Consider the following 25021-nt stretch of genomic DNA (forward strand, 5'->3'; position numbering starts at 1 on the left):
TCCCTCCCTTCCTCCCTTCCCTCCTTCCTCTCTCTCTTTCTCTCTTCTCTTCTCTTTCATCAGTTCACAAATTAACTCTGTCAAGGGGAGCACCTGCCAGTTCCAGAGTTCCAGGCTGACAAGGACCCTGGTGCCGGGGGTCCTGACTACTCTTTCTGAAACCTCTACCAGACCCGCTGCACGTGGGCAGGGTCTCCATGTCCTTAGATTTGAGTACCCCATTCCAGATGAGGACCTCTTTGAAAGCTGACCGGAAAGAGCCGTAGAACTCATCTTGAAAGCAAGATTTTTTATGAAAGATGTGCACTGGGAGATTTGGTGCTGCCTTGCTTGAAATCACAACGTGCTTTCCTAAGAGCAATCCCCTTACTCCCCTGTGGTCAGCCAGGCTGTGCCCGGAGCCAACAAAGGCCTGGCCTCAAACAGGTGCACAGGGTGCCGTGTGTCCTATGCCCACCTCTCTGTTCCCAGTGCTGTCCACATCGTGTCGTGATCCCTATGGTTGAGGCTGCAGTTAAAAAAAAAAAAAAAATCTGAAGAGAGACATTGGCAATATTGGTCACTTAGGTGCTGTAGACTCTTGCTTTGTAACCCTAACCCGGCAGCACTGGCGTTACTGGGGAGCCCCGCCCCAAACTGCTGAAACTGAATCTGCATTTCCACAAGATGCCACATTCCAGCTGTGATGCTGTAGGAGACTCACCTGGAGGAAATTGGGCAGCAACCCTCCCTTCTCTTCTACTCATTGTACAGCTTGAAAAAGTGTGTCCTGGATATTTTTAAGAGGACCAAATAGCATTTAGTCATTGCACGAATGGCAACAGTAGAGTTAGAAAAAATGAGACGATAAAAAATGTATTTTCTGTGGTCCCTGCTACCCTCACGGATGAGCTGTTTCATCCGTGCGCCTTTTCAGATCATAGCATTGAGCGTAAACGATGTACGTGGCTGTCATCATAACACAGATGTATTTTTGTCATACAGCTTTTAAAATCTGATGTTTGATAAATGTTTCTCCATGTCGCCATATACTTTTCGTGATTGTTTGTGGTGACCTTTCCACGATCCATTTGGGCGATGATGTGCCGTGTCACGTATTTCTCTTACGTACTCTGCCACTGAGCGTGCAGATTGTGAACGGCATTTCCTCTTGGGTGTAAGGCTGCCACAGACCTCTTTGTACAAATCATGTTTTCCTTCTTTGGGTTTATTACCCAAGGAGAAATCCCCATGCCGTACGTCAGCGTTGATCATTTCCCCTCGATGACCTTGCCTACTTGTTTCCCTTCGTCTGTGGATGTTGGATGCATGCCCTGTATCTTTTGGGGTTTGGATGCATTTCCATCTCACAGAAGCACTCTCTACACTGTAGGTGTGACTTTCTGCTGCATATATCCTCTTCTTTAGTACACTTTCTTTTGAATTTCAGTTATATTATTTTCATCATCTCTGCAGCACTTTTAAGATGTTAATGACTCATCTGTGACCCCTCCACCTCCTTTGGGTACAGAGGGATTTAATTGAATGGTTCCTTCTTCCCAGTCTGGGTGGATGTGTTCACAGAGGATATTGCTGGTCGATATGAAAAATGAGTTGCCAGCTGGGTGCAGTGGCTCACACCTGTAATCCCAGCACTTTGGGACGCCGAGGTGGGCAAATCACCTGAGGTCAGGAGTTCGAGACCAGCCTGGCCAACATGGTGAAACCCCGTCTCTGCTAAAAATACAAAAATTAGCTGGGCGTGGTGGTGTGCGCCAGTAATCCCAGCTACTCGGGAGGCTGAGGCAGGAGAAACGCTTGAGCTGGGTAGGTGGAAGCTGCAGTGAGCCGAGATGGCGCCACTGCACTCCAGCCTTGGCGACACAGTAAGACTCCCCACTCCAAAAAAAAAAAAAAAAAAAAAGAAAAGAAAAGAAAAATGAGTTGCTGTCTGTACTCAGAAGTAGGTTGTGTGGCCTTTGGAGCCCTCCCGAGCTGTAGGATGCCATGCATTTTGAAAAGACTTCAGTTTGCAGGTAGCCCTACCGCCTGTGTAACTCTGCTGAGACCAAGAGGTCTGCCCGGGGACTGGGATATGAGAGACACAAAAGCGATAGAATTTCTAAAATTGTAGGAAGACAGGATGGGGAACAGAGATCTACACATGAATTATTTTAGTAAAATAAAAAAAGTTTCTTTCAAAGCACTGCAAGTTTACTGAGGAAAATTTGGAAAATACAGGCAAAAAAGTCTTTGCCATATGGCATTGTAGAATTCCATTGTAGTGAGTTTTCAAATCAAAGAGACAAACCTAGGTCAGGATTTCCCAAAACAGGTTCTTAGAGGTATTCTGTAAACAAAGTACCACTTGATCCTTAATATTCATGGATTTCATATTTGCAACTTTGTTAACTTGCTAAAATTGATTTGTAACCCTGAAATCAATACTCCTGGCGCTTTCCCGGTCATTAGCGGAGGTACAGAGAAGGGAAGAATTTGAGTCACCCAACTCTCATGTTCCCAGCTGAGGTTGAACAAGGCTTTGCCTTCTTGTTTCAGCTCTCATACTGTAAACAGCTGTTCTTTTCACAATCTATTTAGAGTTCTTTGCATTTTTGTTGGGGTGTGTGTGTGTGTGTGTGTGTGTGTGTGTGTGTGATAAAATGGCCCTCAAGTGTGGTGCTGAAGTCTAGTGATCCTCAGCACAGAATGGCTGCCATGTGCCTTTCATGTGCTACAGAAGCTTCCTTCAGGGCTGAGTGACAGTGCTGACTCATCTATGCTGCCACTCTGGGAGGTGCTAAAGTAAATTCTGTAGTGTATGATGAAGTTAAGGAAAAGATGGAGGAATGGTTAAATTTGCAGATTCATGGGACAATGCCCAATTTAAAAAAGCACAGTGGACAGGCAGAAAACCCAAGAACTTTACTGTCTTGTGATCTAGGGTCAGGGAAGTGTTAAACTCTTCTCAGCTAGTGTTTTGTGATAAAGAAATACTGCATATAATTAATTGTAAGAAATCTGTATTAAACAAGGTGTCTATAAACAGAAACACACATAAAACAAGGTTCTGTGTTGATTCATTGACAAAAATGTGTCCCGAGGCTCATAGGAACCTAACCCTGTATTGCCCCTAGGAGCAATGTATTTGGTATTCATCAACTCAGTGCTCAGGGCAGCTTTACAGAACATAACTATATGAATGAGAATTGGCTGTATTTGGTTGGCAAATGACTTTGGGAAACTTTGCTGCAAAGCTTTTCCCTTCTTGGAGGTTTCCTGATTTCTCACACACGAGCAGCATAAAGTCCCTCATTCGCTGTGGCAGAGACACCAGCCAGTCTGGCCAGTGCTTCCCAAACACAGTGGATCAGCGAGCCCTTTTCCCTCCAGGCAGGGCCTATGGGAGAATACAGACCCAAGCTTTACACCCTGGGGAGCAGAGGACCAGGACACATGAACTCCCAAGACCTCTCCGTGTGTGCTTCAGTTTCAGGGTGATTCAGCAACCCCAAATGGTGACGATGGAAAGGTTGTTGCTGTGTGATTATCAGGACCCTTGGCTTCTGCAGATTTAACATTTCTTATTTTGTGGTTTGTGTAAAGTCCCTGGGTGCTGGTGGAGGTGGCAGCGGTGTTGGTGGTGACTGCCAGCACCATGTTAGAGGTGTTAGGAATATGATCTCAGTAAATCCTAGAGCAACCCAGAGAGATGGAGCTCGGTTTGTCCCATGCTGCAGATGGCACAGTTAAGTAGCTCCCCTGTGAATAGAATGTGTTATGCCAAAACACATGCCTCTAAACACTGCTTAACACAGCCCTTGAAGAACCTGAGAAGAGAAAGCGTCCAGTTCTGTGCAGTCCGCATTCGAGCCTGCCCGCTGGAGAGTGAGTCAGCGTGGGGGAGCTGTGCAGTGTTCCTCCTGGAGAGTGATGGTCTCTTCTCCTCTGTTGTCTGTGTCCTTGCTGTTGAGAGGCTTGGCATGCCCTGTCGTTCTCAGTGAGTGGGATATGGTGTCAGTGAGGTGACCAATAGATATAGAAGCCTCCAGTCTGTAAAATGTCTCTGTCTCAGTGCTAACACGTCCTGAGTTCACCAGAGCTCAGGCCACAGATCAAACAAGTCAAGTAAAAATTGTTCATTGTGGGCCGGGCGCGGTGGCTCAAGCCTGTAATCCCAGCACTTTGGGAGGCCGAGACGGGCGGATCACGAGGTCAGGAGATCGAGACCATCCTGGCGAACACGGTGAAACCCCATCTCTGCTAAAAAATACAAAAAAACTAGCCGGGCGAGGTGGCGGGCGCCTGTAGTCCCAGCTACTCCGGAGGCTGAGGCAGGAGAATGGCGGGAACCCGGGAGGCGGAGCTTGCAGTGAGCTGAGATCCGGCCACTGCACTCCAGCCTGGGTGACAGAGCAAGACTCCGTCTCAAAAAAAAAAAAAAAAAAAAAAAAAAAAATTGTTCATTGTGACATGTTTCTTAATTTTTTTTAACTTTGTTGACATAAAGTATTGATTTTTTTTTTAAACATGCAGTGATTAAGGAATACATGAGTTGGGTCCAGCCAGGCTCGTATTGAGTGACCTGATGGAGTTAGGATTTCTACACCTACCCGTGTGGCCCTCTACTATCAGGCAGTGAAGCGTGAGTGGAGGGAGGAGCCCAGCTGGGCACCGGTGCCTGGCTCAGTCTCACAGCTTCAGGGATGAGCATGTGGACCTGGCGCATCCTTGGCACCTTCCCTTGAAGAGAGTAGTTTGTTGATCATTGCTTTTCCTGGGGCGACCCACCCACACTCCTGGGGGGCACCGTAAGAGCCTGTTTGTCCAGCACCAAAGATCCTAGTTCTGTGGGTCCGTGGGATGGTGGCCCTGGATGGCATGTTCTCTGGATGCCTCTGGGTGGCCAGTGGAACATACGGGTTTGGCAAGGGCTGGACGGATTGTTTTGGAGCCCCCATCACACCTGTTACCTTGTGACATCTATCAGGAGATACTCTGCAAAGGTCAGCCCTGCCTGAAATTCTCCCTGTAGAGACTTGCTCCTTGGGACCTTGGAGATTTCTGGAGCTGCAGGCATTCCTTGTCCAGGACCTCCATGGCTATTGAGGTGAGGTGTTTTAGTTAACAAGTGTAGAATAGTTCCACCCCTTGGAATGGCAAACCAAATACGCGTTTTGATTATTTGGGGTTTTCATGATTTCTGTTTATCCCTGGCTCAGCTGGTGCTTTCTAGAAAGAGCCTTCTGACAACAGAAAAAAGAAGAAAAATCAATACGTCAACTTAATACAACAGTTAAAGCGAAGCGTGATAGAAGGCCCCGAGGTCGCATCAAACGCAGAATTGTGCATCATTGCTCATTGTAGAGATGCTGTGGCCGTGACTTGGCATTCAATAGAGCCTTGCTTTTTGAAGAACCTTCTGAGAGTGTGATAGGAGTCTGGTGCTAAGGGAGAGAAGGTGCTAAAAGCGCAGATAACTGGGTGTGTCCCCCAGGGAGGCAGTGGCACCATGTGTGTTCTGAGCCGGAGCCTCACACACATGCCCTGCTAGGCAGCATATGAAGTGAGTGTCAGTCTCTGCTTTACAGAAGAGGGCTGAGACAGGAGTGGCAGCCCGGCTCCCCTCCTCCATCAGCATGCAGTGGGGCAGCAGGTGTGCAGATGGGGCGGTCCTGCACAGAGGGGCTTTGGGGCTTGCACTGCGCCTAGGAGGGAGGGGCCTGGGGTCTGTCTAAACCTGGCCCACAGTAGGATGGGACTTGGGAAAGAGCCCGTAAGAGCCTGTAGGTGGTGCTGAGGGCAGGAGCTTATGGGGGGCATTGGGGCATGGCCCGCCTGGGCAGGGGAAGGTACTCTCCAGCCTCCTAGGCCTCAGTGGAGTACAGTTGGCTCCCTCCTTTCTGCAGCCATGCCCCAGATTCTACAGTGCCCCTTGCTTTACCCACCCATGGCGTCAGGCACACAGGGAGGCTGCACAGGAGGGTTCTTGGGGTGCTCCTGTGTCCCCTGTCATCTGTACTGAACTGCTTCCCACACACCTCTGCTCCCAGCACTGTGACAGGGTGGACACCGCACCTCCTGCTACTGATTCCCAGGATTGCCTTGAAAAATAAAATCCCACAGGGTGCATTGACGCTTCAACCCTGGCTGGTTCCCCGTGAGCTTCTGAACTCAATGTCTCAGGGCCCGTTTGCTGAGTGAGCACAGCTGCCTTCTTGGATTTGTATGAAGCCTTTTGATAACATGTCACCATGGGTGGCTGTTACTATCAGGGAGCAGTTTATCAGGAATCTGGGATTGCTTAGAGTACTTTTAAAATCTAGGTGAAGCTGGGGTTTCTAAAACATTCTTCTAAAACACTGTTGGGGCAAAGCACGTAAAGCTGTCCCACTAATGGTGATCTAAAAAGTAGCTCCCCCTTCAACACACCCCAGTCCTCAGGGAGAGAGCAGAGTGCAGTGGTTAGGAATGCTGGAGCCACTGTCCGGAAGCCGGCATCCCACCCAGCTGCAGCAGCTCGGGGCCCAGGAACATTCTGGACGGGCCACCTGTGCCAGCAGCCCCCCGTCTCCTGGGGCTGTGGGGAGGGGAGTTGGTCTGGGGCAGTGTCCGTATGGATGGTGCAGGGCATGGAGTGCTTGCACAGATGATGATGATGATGAGTTTTCAGTCCATGGGAAGCTCATCGGGTCTGGGGGAGGTGGGTGGGCAAGGCCCTGCACCCAGTTTGGGTACAGGCCCTGCTGGGCAGGGGTGGAGACACTAGTGGACCTGTCCTAGGGAGTGACACAAAGGAGGTGGTGAGCCCCGCTTGTGAGACAGGACGAGAGGAAGACCAGGACTGGCCAGGGCCGCACTGGAGCTGTTGGGGGCGAGGTCAGGTTAAGGCCTCCCAAGGTGCCCCCACGCTGTCCCCCCTGCAGGGCCCTCCTGAGTGTGGCTTGTGTCGTGCTGGGGGAGTTCTCGCACGCCTCTTTCTACTCCAGAGTCACTGATTTGGGGGATGGGGCAACAGCTGCACAGCCCCCAGGGCTGCCCTGAGTTTCTCACACTCAATATCAAATAGGAAGTCAGCTGAGAAGCCCACACACCTCTTCTTCCAGGCAGACCAGCTGGGCCTGGAAGACTCCAAATGATAGCCAAGCCTCTCTTAACCTTGGGCACCTTTTTTCCAGTTTCTACCCCAAATTCACACTCTTCAAAGCCAGCTCCCCCTGCTGGGCCACTCCTGATGTGGGGGGCTGGCCCTCCCTGCATCCTTCCCACATGGTCCATGCAAATTGGCACCTGCCATGTGGTAGGCACTGGGGCTGCAAAGGTGAAAGTGGCATTATCCTGCATTTGAAACTTATTCTAGAGGGAGACGGACATGTGAGACTCTCCCTGCCCCCATCCAGGTGTGGCTAGGCTCGAGACAGTTCCAGGCAGGCTTCCGGGACAGGCTGCAGAGTTAGGGACAGGTGGAGAGGCTCTGGGACTTTGAGGGGGGCTTTGGGAATTCAACTGGCAAGGTGGGGATGAACAAGGATGGAGGAACATGCAAGGTGTGTGGTGTCCTCGGCATGGGGGGAGCTGGGATTGTGATATGGCTTTGAGCCCTGAAACAGGACAAGGGGAAGGCGAAGGACATGGGTTGGGGGATAGTAATGAGAGAGGGACAGAAGGTTCCACTGGGGGCATGGAGGGGAGCCAGAAGAGAACTGGGGAGCTGAGGCGGGGGACGTTAGGAAGGCCGGATGTAGCAGGGCAGTTAGGAGAGATCCTTCCGGGGAAGAAAGCACCCGTTGGCGGTGGCCGCCTGTTGGCGGGGTCCCCTGAGCCTGAGCAGCTCTGATGGATTGGGAAGGCAGAGGCATGGGAGGGGTAGATGGACAGTGTCTATAGGGACTTGCACGGAGGGCCTGAAGAGGTGCCAGCAGGCTGAGGTGCTCAGTGTGTGTGTGTGTGTGTGTGTGTGTGTGTGTGTGTGTGTTTATGTGAGATATTAACTTGAATTACACTCATCTGCCACTGGGGTGTCTAGGGCAGACTGTGGGAAGTGAGAGCGTTGGGTACGGGACCCAGACAGTCTGCGTACATCTGCTTCTCAAGGCCCCATGCCTCCCGTTCTTGGGCCTCTGTGGCACCTGGCGTCATGCCAGAGGCTTGAGAGACACCCAGCTGGTGAAATCGGTTAGTCCATGACGTTCCTTAGAAGGTGCAGGGCTCGGTGCAAGAAGTTATAGAAATATCTGTTTAGGAAGAAAGATCGTATGGCTGAACATGCTGAGATGCACATTGTCACCCATGGTATGCTTGCCCAAGATGTCACAGCGTGGTGATGGCAGATGTGGGAATTTTACCCCAAAGCATTCAGATCACAACCAATGCTAGTCAGTGACTATGAAAAGACTTGGGACTATGGTAATAGGGGGCTGACCAAGAATAACTCCTAATCCTGTGTCAGCTAATACCATGGGCAGCTCAGGAAAACTAGGCACAACTCAGACATGTGCAGAAAGGAGATGTGGAACGGAATGGAGCCCCTGGGCTGATAGAGGCCTCCAGGACCTGCCATACCCATGTCTACCCCTAATTCCCCAGTCAACCTTCACAGAAGAGAAGTTGATCTTTCTCTAGCTGAGACCGAGCCAAGGCCCAAACTGTTGGAGCTGAAGGATGTTTGGGCTAGGCTCACAGAAGCTGTTCCGCTCCTCCAGAGTCAACAGCTACCTGTGCTCCAGGCCTCCATCTGGTCCTGGTCCTTTTAAGAGACACTGGGTGCTGACTCACTTCTGAGCCTGCCCCACGGGTGGCCCGCCTGGTCTGCTGTGGGTGCAGCCAGGCTGTGCAGGGAGCCCGAGGTGGATTTCCGGTGGGGAGATGCTGCTCCCCAAGAGCTGCTCGGGTGCGACGCCAGGGTGGAGGCTGTTGCCGTGTGTGGCGGCATCACTCCTTCACCCTCTTGTCTCGTCAGCCCCTGTCCTTCAACCCATGTGCTTGCAGGTGGCCTATGATTCTGCCTCTGGAGACTGCCCCCTCTGATTCATTCACTGGGCCCCAGTGATGTGAAAGATAGCATGTTCGTTCATTCATTCATTCATTCATTCATTAGGCCCCAGTGATGTGAAAGATAGCATGTTCGTTCATTCATTCATTCATTCATTAGGCCCCAGTGATGTGAAAGATAGCATGTTCATCCATTCATTTGTTCATTCACTGGGCCCCAGTTATGTGAAAGATAGCATGTTCGTTCATTCATTCATTCATTCATTGGGCCCCACTTTTAGAAATACTTGCATTCATCTTCAGGAGAGGGAGGTCATCCGGCCATTCCCCAGCCCTCAAAACCCACTCCACAGGCAAAGCAATGGTGGGTCAGGGCTCCTCTTGCTTCATTGTGGCCTTGTATTTGCTCTTCTGAGCCACAAGCATAGCGATAAAGTACAAAAGAAAAGGATTTCACATGCAGTAGAATGTCACCCTGAAAAAGGAAGAAAATTGTGACACAGGCTACAGTATGGACAAACCTTGAAGACATCCTGCTAAGTGCGATGAGCCAGTCACAAAAGGACAAGTGCTGTGTGATTCCACTTCTCTGAGACACCCACAGTAGTCAGAGTCACAGAAACAGGAAGTAGAATGGCGGTGGTCAGGGCTGGAGAGGGCAGGGAGTGGGGAGCTGGTGTTTAATGGGTGCAGAGGTTCAGTTGTGAAGATGGAAACATTCTGGAGGTGATCCGGTGGTGGTGGTCGCTCAACAGTATCAGTGTAGTTAATGCCACTGAATTGTACACTTAAAAATGATTAAGATGGTAAATTGTATCTTATGTATACTTACCACAGTAAAAGAAATAAAGAGAGGAAGACGTTTTTCGATGAATAACTGGTTTGAGCCAATGTGGATCCTCTAAAACCAAGTTGAGCCAGTCTGAACCCATGTAGCCATTATCACACCACGTTAGGCTGTTCTTGCAACCGCTTTAAAGAAATACCTGAGGCTGGGTAATTTATAAGAAAAGAGGTTTAATTGGCTCACAGTTCTGCAGGCTATACAGGAAGCAAAATACTAGCATCTGCTTCTGGGGAGCCCTCTGGAAGCTTTCAATCATGGAGGAAGACAAAGCAGGACCCAGCACTTCACATGGTGAGAATGGGAGCAAGAGAGAGAGTAGGGGTTGGAGGGGGAAGTGCCACACACTTTTAAACGACCAGATCTCTTGTGCACTCAAAGCAAAACCTCACTTACTACCAAGGGGATGGCCCACTTGCATGAAAGATTTGCCCCACGATCCACACACCTCCTACCAGGCCCCACTTCCAGCATTGGGGATTGCATTTCAGTATGAGATTTGGGTGGGGACAAATATCCAAACTATCACCCACAAAGAAGCAAAAACATTTTGGGCCAATCAGAACTGTTTGGATGTAGCCACAGTAGGGATGAGCTGTGATTACAGCCATTCAGGCCTGTGTGGTCATGGGGCGGTGGGTCGGCACGTCCCTGGGAGGTTTCAGGAGGACATTCAAGGCCAAAATGAGCCCTGAGTAAATAATACAGCCACATCCTGAGCGGGAGGTGGGGAGCCTCCCCTTCTCTCCTAGGTCTTGTGTGGGTCATGACCCCACCTTGGCAGGCGTGGAAGGAACATGGATCCTACAGGCTATGGCTTATAGTAAAGTGGTGGTGGTCATGCCTTGTGTCATTAAAATAAACATATATCATTAAATCCACCATTAAATAACAGCTATTTCTGCTATCCTCTTGCCTTTTCCACAAGTTTCAATATCCCAGATATTCTGTGTATATTCATGAAAGTAGACAGGTAGATTTAGTGAAGTTAACTGGATCATTGGTATCTTCTTTCTACATCATCTGGTGAAACTTGTTTTTCACATTATGAGTTGTAGGACTTTGTTTTAATGTCTGCAGCCTGAAGCAGTTCCGTTGAGACTAAGTTTTTTTCTTATTAGGACTAATCTTATTGACTGGAACTGTGGACTCCTCATATTAGGAGAACAGAGATGTGGCCTACATAAATTAGTGGAAATTAAATACTGTAGAAAATGCCCTCTGGAAACCAAAGTCTAATATCGACTTACTATTGGTCATTTAATTTCCTTTTGGCTTGGGCACCGTCGTTACATTCATTTTTCAGATGTCAAGCTAGTTTTCTCAGAACGTATGCAGGGCTCGAGGCCAAGTGTGGAGGCCACAGGGGAGGTCACAGGTCAAGCCTCCTGGGAGAGCTGTAGGCTTGAGCCACGGATAAAGCCACGTGATTGATTTTTAGCCCCAGTGGGTTGCTGTAATTAAACTATGCACACAGGGCTTCTTGCTTTTAAGTTAGCAGGATGGAAAAATTGCAGATGTTTGCAGCAAACGTGTAGAACCAGTGGCAGAAGCAGTCATGCCGGCACCTAAGCAATGGTATTAGAAAGGGTTGATGAAGATTTTCTCATTTGAGAATTGAATAAAACCCAATGGAATTCTCCCTAGTTCTGCAGCACTGGGGGGTGACTCTCCCTGGGCCAGTCTCAGCCCTGCAGAAAGGGGCACTGTCTGCTCAGCTCAGTCAGTACAGGGTCTACTGCAGTGGAGTCCCAGGGGCATCACAGCCCCCTTGTGGGGGAAGGATGGGCGGAGCTCCCACCTTCCCCACAGACGGACCCAGCACGGCACCTGGTATGTGAGGCCAGTGACCAGGAGAAGGGGGTGTCAGTGGTTGATGGACAGCTGTCTCTGCTACCTGGATGACTCACCCCCTCCCTTGGACCATCTCCCACTTTGCCTGGGTGTCAGTCACTGGAGGGTTAGCTCAGTACAAGCTGGCGGGTGACCTCCGTAGAGCTTGGGTGAAGGTGCTCTCGTAGGGCATATGTTTGAGACCCTTAGAGGACTCTCCTTGCTCTTGCTTCTCCCATTATTTTTAAACTGTAGTAATACACACGGAACACAGAGTTTACCATTTTAAAGTGCACAGTTCGGTGGCATTTAGTACAATGTTGTGCAACCACTTCTGCTGTTTAGTTCCAGAACATTTTCAGTGCCCCCAGAGGAGACCCTGTACTTACTAAGCAGTCACTCCCATTCTTCCCTCGCCCCCCAACCCCCCCACAATGAAAAATCTGTTTTCTCTCATTTGGATTTGCATATTCTGGATAATCTGTAAAGATGGAATCAGACAATATGTGCCCTTTAGTGTCCGGCTTATTTCACCAGCATAATGTTTTCAGGGTTCATCCCTGTTGTAGTATGTTCATTTTTGTGGCTGAGTGGTATTCCGCTGAATGGCTATTTTACATTTTATTCATCCACTCATCCATTGATGGACATTTGAGTTGTTTCTGCCATATGATTAATGTGAACAGTGCCACTGTGAGCATAGATGTACAAGCTTGTGTGTAGACATTTGCTGTCAGCTCTTTTGGGTGTATTTCTAGGAGTGGAATTCCTGGGTCATGTGGTCATTCAGTGTTTACTGTTTTTAGGAACCGCAGGTGTTTTCCACAGTGACAGAACATGTTACATTTTCACCAGCAATGCGTGAGGGTTCTGATTACTTTCAAAGGAAAAAAATTAAGCAGCCCTGTTGCTTAATGGTTTAAGTGCTGACTGAGACCTTGATAGTTTGGTCTCTGGCCTCACTGCTTCAGCTCCTCTGGCCTGATCTCCCAGGGCCTGCTTCTGTTCATGTGTGTGTCTGTTTATACCCTGGCTCATCCTGTGGAGGGTCTGAGGCTGGCAGGATCACTGGGTTCTGTCTCCACATTGGAAGGTGAGCTGTCCCAGGTCAGGGTGTTTGTTGTATGCGTCGTCCTGTCCTCAGCAAGAGCTGCCCTGTGCTGTACGGGACATACAACAGGCACCTGTTCAGGCCTGGCCATGTGGGCCTACCTTTGGACGGTACTTGACAAAGCCTCAAAATGCAGTGACAAATTTAGACAAATATGATTCTGCTCTGAAGTGCTGCACTGGACACAGCCATCCGCTGCCTGCCCTTTACAGGGCTCTGTGAAGAGACAGTGAACAATGAAGTGGAGGATGTGTGCGGGTCGCCCCAGTGGTCAGTGATGGAGGAGAGATTTCAGCAGACCAAGCACGGGGAATAAAGCCAGGCCAGAGTGTGCTGTCAGCCTGTCTGCCCCCTAGAGCTGATGGACTCAGCAAATACCAGTATAGGGTGCCCAGTTACATTTGAATTTAGATGTGTATAGAATTTTGGTTTTTCGGGGTTGTACAACATTATGAATTTAATAACACTGAACTGGACACTCAAAAATGATTAAGATAGTATATTTTATTGTATGTGTATTTTACCATAATAAGCAATTGAAAAAATGAGTTGTATTTCAGGTAGATAGTGAATTATTGTTTAGTATAAATATGTTCCATGAAATGTCTGGATACTGGGTTGCAGGAGGGACTCCCCTTCCTCCTCCCATTCACAGGCCTGCCTAGAGATGTTTAAGTACAGACTGACTGGCTGGTTTTCCCAATGTGTCTTGTGGTGATACTTTTAAGCCACAGATCTGCTTGGAAAAGATATGATCTCCCCCAGGGGAGTAACTATTATAAGAATAAATACTCTATCGAAGCTTCCGTTCTCCTCAAGATAAACATTACAGGAGTGACCTGAATTGTAAAGAGGAGTGGAAGGAAAAGAACAATACGGTAATGTTTTCTGAGCCATGCAGATGTCGGGACGGATCCAAGGGCTTCTGAAAGAGGACGTCCGCGCCGCCGAGTGAGACCTTCCATCCGACCAGGGGGTCACACTGTCACCGGTCCTGCTTGGAGCTCTGGTGCTGTAGCGGGTCTCGGCTGCCCCTCCTGAGCTGGGGGGAGGAAGAAGTCCCTGTTGAAATATCAGATGAGTAGGGATGATGGCCTCTTTTGAAAACAGGAATCATGAAGTGATTCCCAGAGAAGACTGTCATCTAATGGAGTCATTCATCCGCCCAGGACTTCTCTGTCACAGGGTCATGTTTGGGGAGAATTTTCACAGGCCACTGGGGATGGCTGTGGCTAGCCTGGCTTTCCGCTGATGCCCTGTGTCCCTAACCTCAGCGTCTGACATGCCTGTCATTCCAGAGAGTGCTTGGAAGCACTCTGCCTTTGTTGCAGATGGCCTGAGCGGAGTGGGTGTGCACTGGTTTCGTGTTGTTTCATCCAAAGCAATGTGGTTATATTGCTGTATTTTCAGTTCCACCAAGCAGACAAAATCAGAATTGACACTTTTAAAAATCCAAGCTTTAGTTTCACCAACTGGAGCCAAGGTGTTTATTAGAAAGATTTATTGGCATTAGTGTATTTTTATTACAAGCATTTATCTCTGCCCTGAACAGTTGTCCCTGGGTCGCGTGTGCTGTGAAGAGTCTGTCCCACACCACACGTTAATTTTCTGTCCTCAGAGCTCCGGGGACACATGCTGATTCTCATGCTGTGCCACCGCCTTCTCCGAGTGGATGGCTGATGTGGGTTTCAGGCTCCACTACAGTTACTCAGCGAGGGATGGGACCCCATGTCCCCTGTTGGCTGTGGGGAGTTGAGGTGGCCCTGGCTGGCATCTTGTTTTGAGGGGTGACTGTCTGCTATACTTTGGGGAGGGCATGACAGGATTTAAATAGCATCTTTATCTAGGATGTCTGGAGCCCCAAATCCATGTGGGCCTCCAACTGTGTGAATTTCAGATGCTGCCAGCCCCCCAACCCCGCCAGCCCCGAGATGGAAATTAGAGCACCAGATGGGCTGTCCCAAGGAGAAGCATCACAAGCCCACCCTCCTGCCTCTTTGGGAAGTCACCCTGGCTGTTTACTGTGAGATGTGGTTGTCATGGTGATGAGTGGACACCTGCTTGGGAGGGAGTTAGAGGAAACTCTGATGTGGGGGAAAGGGTCACCCGTAGAGACAAGCTTGTGTTGCCCGTGGACACCCCATACTATGGCCCCCGCACTGGGGAGTCCCGTGGGTAGGGCAGGGGGGTGCGGGCATCAGTCTGCGTCCCCAGCCAAGCCTTGAGCCCTGGCTTGAAGTTGCACAAAGGTACAGTGGCTGGCCCAGCCCTAACCCATGGCAGATGCAGCCCCTGTTGTGTCCCCCAACCCCTGACTTATCTGGCCGCCTGATGAGAGTCTGTCGCCCTGCGACTGTGGCGCTCCCTCTGCCTGACAAATTAAATCCCACCCAGCTCGCAGAACGGATGTTGTTAACCTGATTTCTTTTGCTGATTGGCTGGTTGATTTCTTTGGGGTTTTCTTGGAGATGACCGTCACCTGTCCAGCAACTAGTAAGGCAGGGAAGGGCTTCAGGAAACCAAGTCCATGCAGAAGGGCACTGTGTTGGGGACCTTTCAGATGAGTGGGTAAAACACCAACGTGTGCTATGTGCACCTTGAAATAGCAGAGTGTCCTCAGCAGAGCTCTCTGGGGGATGTCCCAAATAAGGTTTACTTTAGGAGAATGTGAGCGGCGTCTGAGGCGAGATTCTCTTGTTGCCTTCTTTGGGAGCTTTTGCCTGGTGTTCCTTGGCCATAGGAGGAAGAGCGGTGCCGGGGATGGGTGAGGGGAAGCGGTACCTGGGCCAGTCTCAGCCCTGCAGAAGGCGGCACTGTCTGCTCAGCTTGCTCGGCACAGGGTCTACTGCAGTGGAGTCCCGGCAGATCACAGCCCTCTTGTTGGGGGGAAGGATGGGTTTTGCTCCTGGGATGCTAGGCTTCAAGAAGCAGGGCAGCATGCCCGCAGTCCCAGACAAACCAGAGCCGGGCCTTCGGTCATGCCAGGACAGCAGGGTGTGGTCTGGCTAGGCCTGTGAGCTCATGGGGCTTAGGGATAGGGGCAGCAGGACCCGGGGAGGCAGGGACCAACCAGACTTCAGCGCTGCTGAGTCCCAGCGGCACCTCTGCACCCCCTCAGCTCTAGGAACGGCAGCCCCATGTAGCTTTCTTGAGGCGTAGCAGCAATGCTGTCCCTTCTCCCTCACCATCCTTAACGCCCAGCACCGGCGCCTGCTTCCCTGCATCCCCCACTCCCATTGCCTCGAAATCCAGTGGTGTCTGTGATCCTGGAGGGGAGGCTTAGCCAGCAATCATTCCGGCTGCCTGGAGCACGGCGTGTCTGTCCCCATCAGTGCTGGGAGGGTGGGCCCAGGTGGTTTAATTTTTCTCAAGCCCCCAGAGAGGCAGAGTTCCACCAAAGAGCAAGACACTGATAGACTAGGACGGGGGACAGGGCTGGCAGCCACGCCTCGTGGCGTCACCTGACTCCGAGAGAAGCCGGCTTAACACTTGGGGTCTCAGTTTTCTCACCTATCAAGCAGTGGGGAGAATATTCATCACGTACACAAAAGGTTTTTGTAAACCCTAAGGTGCTAGGTAAATTAGGTAAATGTAACTGTGTTTTTTTTTAATTTTATGTATGTATGTATGTATGTATGTATGTATGTATGTATTTACTGGGGGGGACTGAATCTCACTGTGTTGCCCAGGCTGGAGTGCAGTGGCACCATCTTGGCTCACTGCAACCCCTGCCTCTCAGGCTCAAGTGATTCTTCTGCCTCAGCCTCCTGAGTAGCTGGGATTACAGGCACCCACCACCACGCCCAGCTAATTTTGTATTTTTAATAGAGACAGGGTTTCACCATGATGGCCAGGCTGGTCTCGAACTCCTGACCTCAAGTGATCTGCCTGCCTTGGCCTCCCAAAGTACTGGGATTACAGGCGTGAGCCACTTCGCCCAGCTGGTAAATGTAACTTTTATCATCAGTGTCTTCCTTGCCATCATCATATTGTTATTTCTCGATAATTTATTTCCAGAAAGTTCTGGAACTGGACTTACCATGCAGGCGCTGGAACCTCCTTTGGGGTTTGGACAGGGATTTAAGGGCTATGGATCTGGCTTCTGTCTTCTGAATGATCTAAGGAACTAAATAGAGAAGATATACCTAACCTTAAATTTTATTAATTAAAGTAGAAGCAGTTATAGTTTGGTGTCTTCTTTAAGAGAAGACTTATGACATGTACTTGGGGCATTTTATATTTTGTAGTAATAGATTGGCTACTTTGCATTTATTCTCATCCAAGTATTTAGGTTTTTTTAAAATATGACTTTTAACTTTTTGGGCACTGTTGGTGGGAATGTAAATGGCACTACTGCTGTGGAAAATAGTGCGGAAGGTCCTTAAAAACTGAAAAATAGAATTATCTTATGATCCAGTGATTTCACCTCCAGGTATGTACGTAAAAGAAGTGAAAGTGAAGACTCAAGAGATATTTGCACACCCACATTCATAGCAGCACCATTCACAATAGCCAAGAATTGGAAGCAACCCAAGTGTCCATCAATAGATGACTGGATAAACAAGAGGCGGCATGTACACACAGTAGAGTGTGATTCAGTCCTAAAAGGAAGGAAGTTCTGCCATGTGCTTCAATGTGGATGACCCTTGAGGACATTTCGCTGAGTGCAATAAGCCAGTTCCAAAAGGAACATACTGGCTGTATAATAACTCCACTTACATGAGGGGCATAGAGCTGCCCGATTCATGGAAACAGAGAGTAGAATGGTGGTTGGCAGGAGCTCGGGTTGGGGTTGGGGTTGGGGAGTATTGAGAAGTTTGTTTAATGGGTACAGAGTTTTAGTTTTGGGAAGAGGAAGACATTCTGAAGGTGGATGGTGACCATGGTTGTACACCAGTGTGAATGTACTTAGTGCCACTGAACTGTACACTTAAAAGTGGTCAAATGGTGAACTTTATGTTACGTGCATTTTACTGCAATCAAAAGATAAATTTAAAAATGATTTAAAATAACTTTTTTAGAAGTATGAAAATAGAATATTAAGTTCATAGCAGTTTAAGTATAATTAAATAGATGACTGCACACACACCTATACACACACCGACATACACGTGCATTTTACAAAATTGTATCATATTGCATATCCAGGTTTTGCATCTTGCATTTCTCTAACATATAAAATCACGATCTTTAACTTCCCCATTTCCAGGTTTGCAATGGTCTGGAGCAGCCAAGGAAGCAGCAGCGCTCTGATCTCAATGGACCTGTTGACAATAACAACATTCCAGAGGTAATTTTTTTCAAGGATGAGAGTTCTGGGCCGGAACACTCATCTAATGATGGAGTGACCCACTGAGTTGTGGTCTGCTCACTTAGTCCGTGATGTTCTCGTCCCACCCAGTGCCTGGGGGAGAGGGAGTCCAGGTCAAGCCAAGTTGGTGTCACCATATGGGGAGGAGGTGACGGCACGCTGGCCTGGGAGGAGCGAGGAGAGGGCCTCCCTGCTGTTAGGACCGTGCCATGGAGTGCTCATGTGTTGCAGATGGTGTATGTGTGGGGGTGGGGGATCACTGGTACTTCTTAATTTTATAAAAAGCCATTCTATTCATTGTCTGATAACCATGTTCTAAACTAGGGTTTCTCAACAATGACACCATTGACATTGAGGCCTAGGTAATTCTTTGTTTTGGAGACTGTCCTGTGTATTGTAGGAGCTGAGCAGCATCCGTGGCCTCAACCCACTAGATCCTTGTACCTACCCCATCCCCACCCCTGATTTGTGGTAACCAAAAATATCTCCAGACATTGCCTAATGTCCCTTTGGGAACAAAAATCATCCCAGTTGAGAGCCACTGTTCTAAATCAACAACAGGTTTTAACAAACGATTTCCTATAAACTAACAGTCCTATGATGGAAGTTATTTCCCCTTTCTCGGTAACATAGTTTACATGAGATTGTTTAACTTTGTTGAAATAACGATGGCCAACGATGGAGTGGTATCCAGTCTCCTTTATCTTGCTTTTAAAGACGTGCCCGGATGGCTCTCATGCCCACCGTTTGGAGCACCATTGTGTTGGATGGTCTCTAGACTCCCTTCTAGTCAAGATATGCTAGTCTGAGGGTCCCTAAGTTTTAGACGATGGGCTTTTGGGCCACTCCCCAACATCACGTTGCCTGCAGCAGACTGGTTTGCTGTATGGAGCATCAGCATACATAAGATATCATCTTGGGAACACCGTCACTCATGGCGGGGTTTGCTTTTCTCATTATGACACGTATCACAGCCCTGCTTAGCCTTCACCTTGGGGGCTACCTACTTACAATTGATATGTGTTTTATTTTTCCATTTTTCCTAACAGACAAAGAAGGTGGCATCATTTCCAAGTTTTGTGGCTGGTAAGTGACTTTTAATTTTATCTCTCAAGGGGCAGTTGCATTTTACTTCAAAACAAATGATGCTTTTACTTTCGGCATTTGCCTGCAAAGCTTGTTTACAAAGGGTGCCTACCTACCAGCAAGGTGCTTGGCCATTGGCTGTTTGAACACTGTGTAGGCCCACTTAGTGGGGAGGGGAGGTCCAGCTGATCTGCCTGCTTTGATACAAGGAAAGGTAGACTGTCTCCTTTAATTACGCCCTTGGTAATTGCATCACAGACAACACTGATGACTGAATAGATTGAGATGTGTCTTTATAAGCAGTTGGTTATAGCTAACACTTCTGATGAGGGTGGCATTCAAATTCAGGCTTTTTTTTTTTTTTAAGATCCTTTGTTTTTCTTTACCGTTCCACCCTTTTTGAGGGGGTTAATAGTGCATTTCAACATTCGATAAAGAATGAAACTGGTCAATATGTTCTGTGTCACTCTTGGGGATGGGGAGCACACCTGCCTGGCTTTGATGGAGCTGAGCATCCGGAGACCTTGTGGGGCTCCTGTAGGAGATCCCCTGGGTTTGCTTCTAGTGCTCCAACCTCAGAGGAAAGGGCTTTTTCAGTAGAAGTTCTCTCTTTGCCAGGAGGATGTTTCCTGCGCCTGCTAATGCGTTATAATAAACAATGTGAATTTCATTAATCCTTTCAATAAGCTGGTAATTAATTCTTATAAATATTTATGGGAGCAAGGTAAATTAGTCTTCAGAAATAAATGACTTTCAGCCCTTCCCATACTGCTTTTCTTTTTTTAGCAAACAACTAAAGCCTGGGGAACTGAAGCCCCCAAATTTGCCTTTAGAGGACTAGTTTGAACCAGGCTAAACCAGTTCCAGTTGGTTGAAACTGGATTAACTGGCTCAAATCAATTTCGACTGTTATAGCTGGCTTAATGCTGCTCAGATTGGGTGAAAATCTGTTTTAAACCATCAGAATTAATATCACACAATTCAGATAGACTTGGTTCCATTTTGACCAATTCAGATAGGCTCAGATGGGTTTTGCCCAGCAGTTTACATGTGGTTTTAGGTACATTTTATCTGGTTCAAGCGGGCTCATACTGGTTTTCTTCAGGCCACAGCAGGTTATGATGATTCCTGGAAGAGACCACACTCCCCGCATTCCCGCTCGTAGGGTTTGATTGGGTTCCTGGTGTGTAGGAGCTGGCCCCTGATGAGCAGGGAGAATGCAGTACATCACTGTGCCATTTTCCTTGGCGGGCGGAAGCCAGGGTGGGATTGCCAGTCACACTGCTGCGGTGAGGCAGGGTCTCATGGATCCAAGAAGCTCACTTTTCAGTGTATCATGGTGTCATCTGGACAGAACTCTCACACTAGGAGGTGATTTAGACATTAAATTCCCCGGCCCTTGAACCAATCTCATATCTGCAGGGGGTGGGATTGCGAGGGATGCCTGGGGTACCTCTGACTCTAGCTCCTGGCATCCCAGAAGACTTGGTTCCCTGCACCACTCAGACTGTTCCAAAGCAAATCCAAACAAGGCCGGATGCCTTAAACCAATTCAGATGGGCTAAAACTGCTGTGACCAACTGGAACCAATGTGGAAAACCTGAATTTATAGTTTCTTCTGTAGGAGAGAATCCCTTTGATTGTTATGAAAATATAGAAAACGTAAGCAAAAGAACATCCCTTACTATTACAGCATTTATATTCAGTGAGGCCTTTATGGACCAAAAATCTTACTCAGCAACAGGAAGAGATCATCATAATGGTGATGCAGAACCCTAGAATATAATGAATTTGGGAAAAGCTTCTCCAAATTAAACACCTTTATCAGTTTGAATGCATTTGGGTACAAGTATCAAAATCCCCACCTAACATTAGCTTGCACAAATAGGAGGAGTGTGTGTTACATAAAGAAGTCCAGGGCTGGGCGTGGTGGCTCATGCCTGTAATCCCAGCACTTTGGGAGGCAGAGGTGGGTGGATCAAAAGGTCAAGAGTTCAAGACCGGCCTGACCAATGTGGTGAAACCCCATCTCTACTAAAAATACAGAAATTAGCCAGGCATGGTGACGTGTGCCTGTAGTCCCAGCTACTTGGGAGGCTGAGGCAGGAGAATCCACTTGAACCGGGGAGGTGGGACACAGTGTGAGAGCCAAGATCGTGCCTGCACTCCCAGCCTGGGCGACAAACAAGACTGTCTCAAAAAAAAAAAAAAAAACAAAGTCCAGGGCAAGAGGCCGCCGGTTCAATGGCTCAGTGATGTAAGGATCGGCACCGCTGCGTCTCTTGACCTCCTCTTCAGGCTTGTCACCTCATCGTCACACAGTGTGTGAGCAGCCCCAGCCATTGCTGCTTCTAGGCAGGAAGACAAAAGGAGAAGGGCTGAAGTCCACACCAGCTGGACGTCCTCCTCTTGACAGTAGGGAAGCAAAGGTTTTCTGTGGGTTAAGTGGTGATGACTTCTCTGCATGAGAATCAGACCGTCTGTTCCCTTTCGTAGTGTGCCTGGGTAACCTGAAAGGCAGCGTGTCAGCTACGTCTCCAGGCAACATTGCTTATGGTGAGGTGACTCTTTTTGATAAACTGTATCTAGATGGAAAAATTCTAATGCTTGGGGGACAGGGCATCCAGGGCTTTGAGCTTCCCACAGTGGTAACTTTTGTGACTGGGCATGTCTCTTGAGGGTGACCCTGGAAGCTATGCCCCACCCATGGAGTGATTGTGAGAGATACTGGCTGCTGGGAGCATAAGACTCTTAGACCAGATGGATTCCATGTGCCCTTCTTGGTGGGAGTTTTGTACCTTTGCAGCTGACCCATCCAGGGGCCCATGAGACTAGCTGTGTGGGTGCAGCGCGGACTCCCACCGGAGAGTCCAGGAGGCAAACTGACATCTGCCTTATTACCCTGAAGTAGACAGCCCTGTGTCTAGCTGAGCCCTAGGACGCTGCGTACCTCTGAATAGCTCGTTGAACCTTACTTAACAGACCCAGAAGCCTCTTCAGCACACTGCTTATTTCTTTGTGGCCAGAGCTGTGTCACATGACCAGCCTCTCAGATGTTAGTGTGGGCCAGATCAAATCCTGGGCCTTTCATGAAGGCAGGGCAGGTCTGGAATCAGCCCTGGGTGCCTGCCACCACTCCCCATCCCGCTGTGGGCCCTTCCAGCCTCCTGGCGCGTCCGGTGCTGAGGCTGAGCGTGTGAGTTCCTGGGAAGCCTCTGTGTAAGGGAGGAGCAGCTCCTCCAACCCGTTTGTGTCTGAGAAATTGCCCTGGAGGGAAATGTTCCTGGAGGATTCATGAGTATTTGGTCTCAGCTTATGCCTTACTTCATATCAGATAATTATTGATAATGAGAAATAAAATAATAGTAACAAAATGATACCATCTGAACCCTCATTAGAGCTTGGTGTCCCACTCCCTGCGCTGTGTGGCATCTCTCTATTTCATGTCGCCTGGTCACCACCACATGAGCAGTAAGTACTTTCCCCCATACTATAGGTTAGAAAACTGATGCACAGTGAGGCTACAGTCACTTGTGTGCGGTCCCGTGGCTATGTGGGGGACAGAGCCTGGACTTGGACCCACGTCTTGGTGCTTGACACATAAACTCTTAGCCGAGGTGATTCCTCCTTACCCACCATGCCTTCATATACCAGGGATTGGTAAGACCTATCAGGTGCTTGCTTTGAGCCAGGCCCAGATCTAAGTGTTTTAAGTGTATCAACTCAACAATCCCTGTATCCACAGCTCAGGGAGAGTGAATCCTGGGCCGAAAGTCACCAGGTAGCAAGTGGCAGAGCCAGGATTCAAACCAGTCTGGAATCTGAGCTCATCACCTTCACACTGCACTTCCTGGCGACCCTCAGCACAGAGTGGGTGAGGAAGAGCCTTCACTTAGAGAAGACCTACCATGCAAGTGCCAGAGAGTTCAGTGGAGGGGAACGTTCCAGATGCCAGAGCTGCTGGCCCCTGTCAGTCTCAGGATCACAGCCTTCTCTCAGCAGAGGCATCGTGAGGAAGGGCCTGCCACGATCACTGTCTGTGGAAAGTTCTCGGGGTCTAGCGACCCTCTCAGACTGGGCAGGTTAGCACTGCAGAGAAAACCTCCTTGTGAAAGTACGGATGGCACAGGGGATGCACTGCCTCTCCCGTGGGGAGGAATCTGAAAGCCACCCTCAGGATGTCCCCTCCTGCAGGATGCAGTGGCTGGCAGCAGCTCTAGCCCAAGCTGCTTAGAGGGTCACTGCCTCTGGATGAGTATATGTGAACAACCAGCTTTTCTGTAAAGGTAAACATTTGCTCATTAAAACCAAAAGGCTGGTGCTAGTCCCAAGCAATGGGGCCTAACAGTGGCAGCTTCAGTACAAAATCACAAAGACTGGTAAATCTTACTTTGCTTTTTGTACTTTGTTCTCCTAATCTAACAACCAAAGCTCAAAGAGGATGTTTTGAAACCCACCACCCCAACAGCATCTTGAGACTCATGCCAAAATGCTGCCAGGCCTCAGAGTCCTGGGGTCCTTTACAGCCTGTCTGTAGCTCATCAACTTCTCCAGCTCCATGCGGCTCATGTGGAAGGCATAGAAATTACGTTCCCGAGACCTGGAGCTGAGCTCACCTGTCACCCCTTCCTTCTCTCAGGGGTCCTCACAGTGGTAAAGCCGCTTTGCTGGTTTCATACAGTGGGCAGATGGGATCTGCGACTTAGTTTGCTCTTAAAAGGCAATTGGGGCCGGGAGCGGTGGCTCACGCCTGTAATCCCAGCACTTTGGGAGGCCGAGGCGGGCGGATCACGAAGTCAGGAGATCGAGATCGTCCCGGCTAACACGGTGAAACCCCGTCTCTACTAAAAATACAAAAAACTAGCCGGGCGAGGTGGCAGGCGCCTGTAGTCCCAGCTACTTGGGAGGCTGAGGCAGGAGAATGGCGTGAACCCGGGAGGAGGAGCTTGCAGTGAGCCGAGATGGCACCCCTGCACTCCAGCCTGGGTGACAGAGCAAGACTCCATCTCAAAAAAAAAAAGGCAATTGGGGTGAACCTGTTTAGATAAGACTTTCAAAGTGAAGACATCTCCCACCTCCTCCTCTTTGGCGTATTTGGGTGGGGGATGGACAGGAGGAAGGTCACCCTGTGGGACCAGAAGGGAGGTGGTGCATTCTAGAGAGGGGTTATGAAAACCCAGATGACCTTCCTTGTTTTACAAACAAGATCATGTTTCTCCAGTACTACATGCAGTCAGCAGGAACAGGGATTAGTCATGTTTTCAAATACGAACTTCTATTCACTAGTAGAAGTAGTTAAAGATTTCTCAGAATAGTGCTTGTGTCAGACCAAGAGCTGCAGGAGTTAAAAATGAGAAATCCCCACGGTACCTCTTGTTCTGCCTGTACATCCCAGATCCCTAGTCCTTCTGTATAGTGGAAGCCACTTAAATTTCTTGTGAATTTCTTAGACCCTTATCAGCTTATCCATAGGCCGTTTTCCTTAAATAGACATTGCACTGGCCACATGGATCTGTACTTAGCTTTTTCATTTCTTGCTATATCTTAGGAACAGCAATAGGTCCGTCTGATTATTTAAGTGGCAGCACAGGATCCGTTTAGTGGATGTGGGATGGGCTGTTAACCAGCCCCCTTGGACCGATTGTTAGGAGATTTCCAGTCAGTGCAGCCATGAACAGCCTTGTGGCTATGCCTTTGTGTTTGGGTGTGGGTTCTTTTATAGAGGCAGTTCCTGGCTATGGCAGGGGTACAGGCCAGGAGCATACCAACTCTGATAGACCTGGGCAGAATGCCTTCCCAAGGGGGTCAGTGTACCCTGCTTTTGGTTATGTATGAGAGTTGGTGTATGAGGTTCCCACACCGTCAC

At 49.0% G+C, this 25021-nt stretch overlaps 1 protein-coding gene across 1 annotated transcript in view; it reads left to right on the forward strand.

Moving 5' to 3' along the window:
• The window catches only part of APBA2 (amyloid beta precursor protein binding family A member 2), a 233613-nt gene that overhangs the window by 171568 nt on the left and 37024 nt on the right, over positions 1 to 25021 (forward strand). The window contains exons 5-6 of the mRNA XM_031668991.1: positions 17968 to 18048; positions 19119 to 19155. Coding sequence (XP_031524851.1) covers positions 17968 to 18048; positions 19119 to 19155 — 118 coding nt within the window. The remainder of the gene's footprint in view (positions 1 to 17967; positions 18049 to 19118; positions 19156 to 25021) is intronic.

This window comes from Papio anubis, chromosome 7, assembly GCF_008728515.1.
Source record: "Papio anubis isolate 15944 chromosome 7, Panubis1.0, whole genome shotgun sequence".
NCBI classification, from domain to species: domain Eukaryota; kingdom Metazoa; phylum Chordata; class Mammalia; order Primates; family Cercopithecidae; genus Papio; species Papio anubis.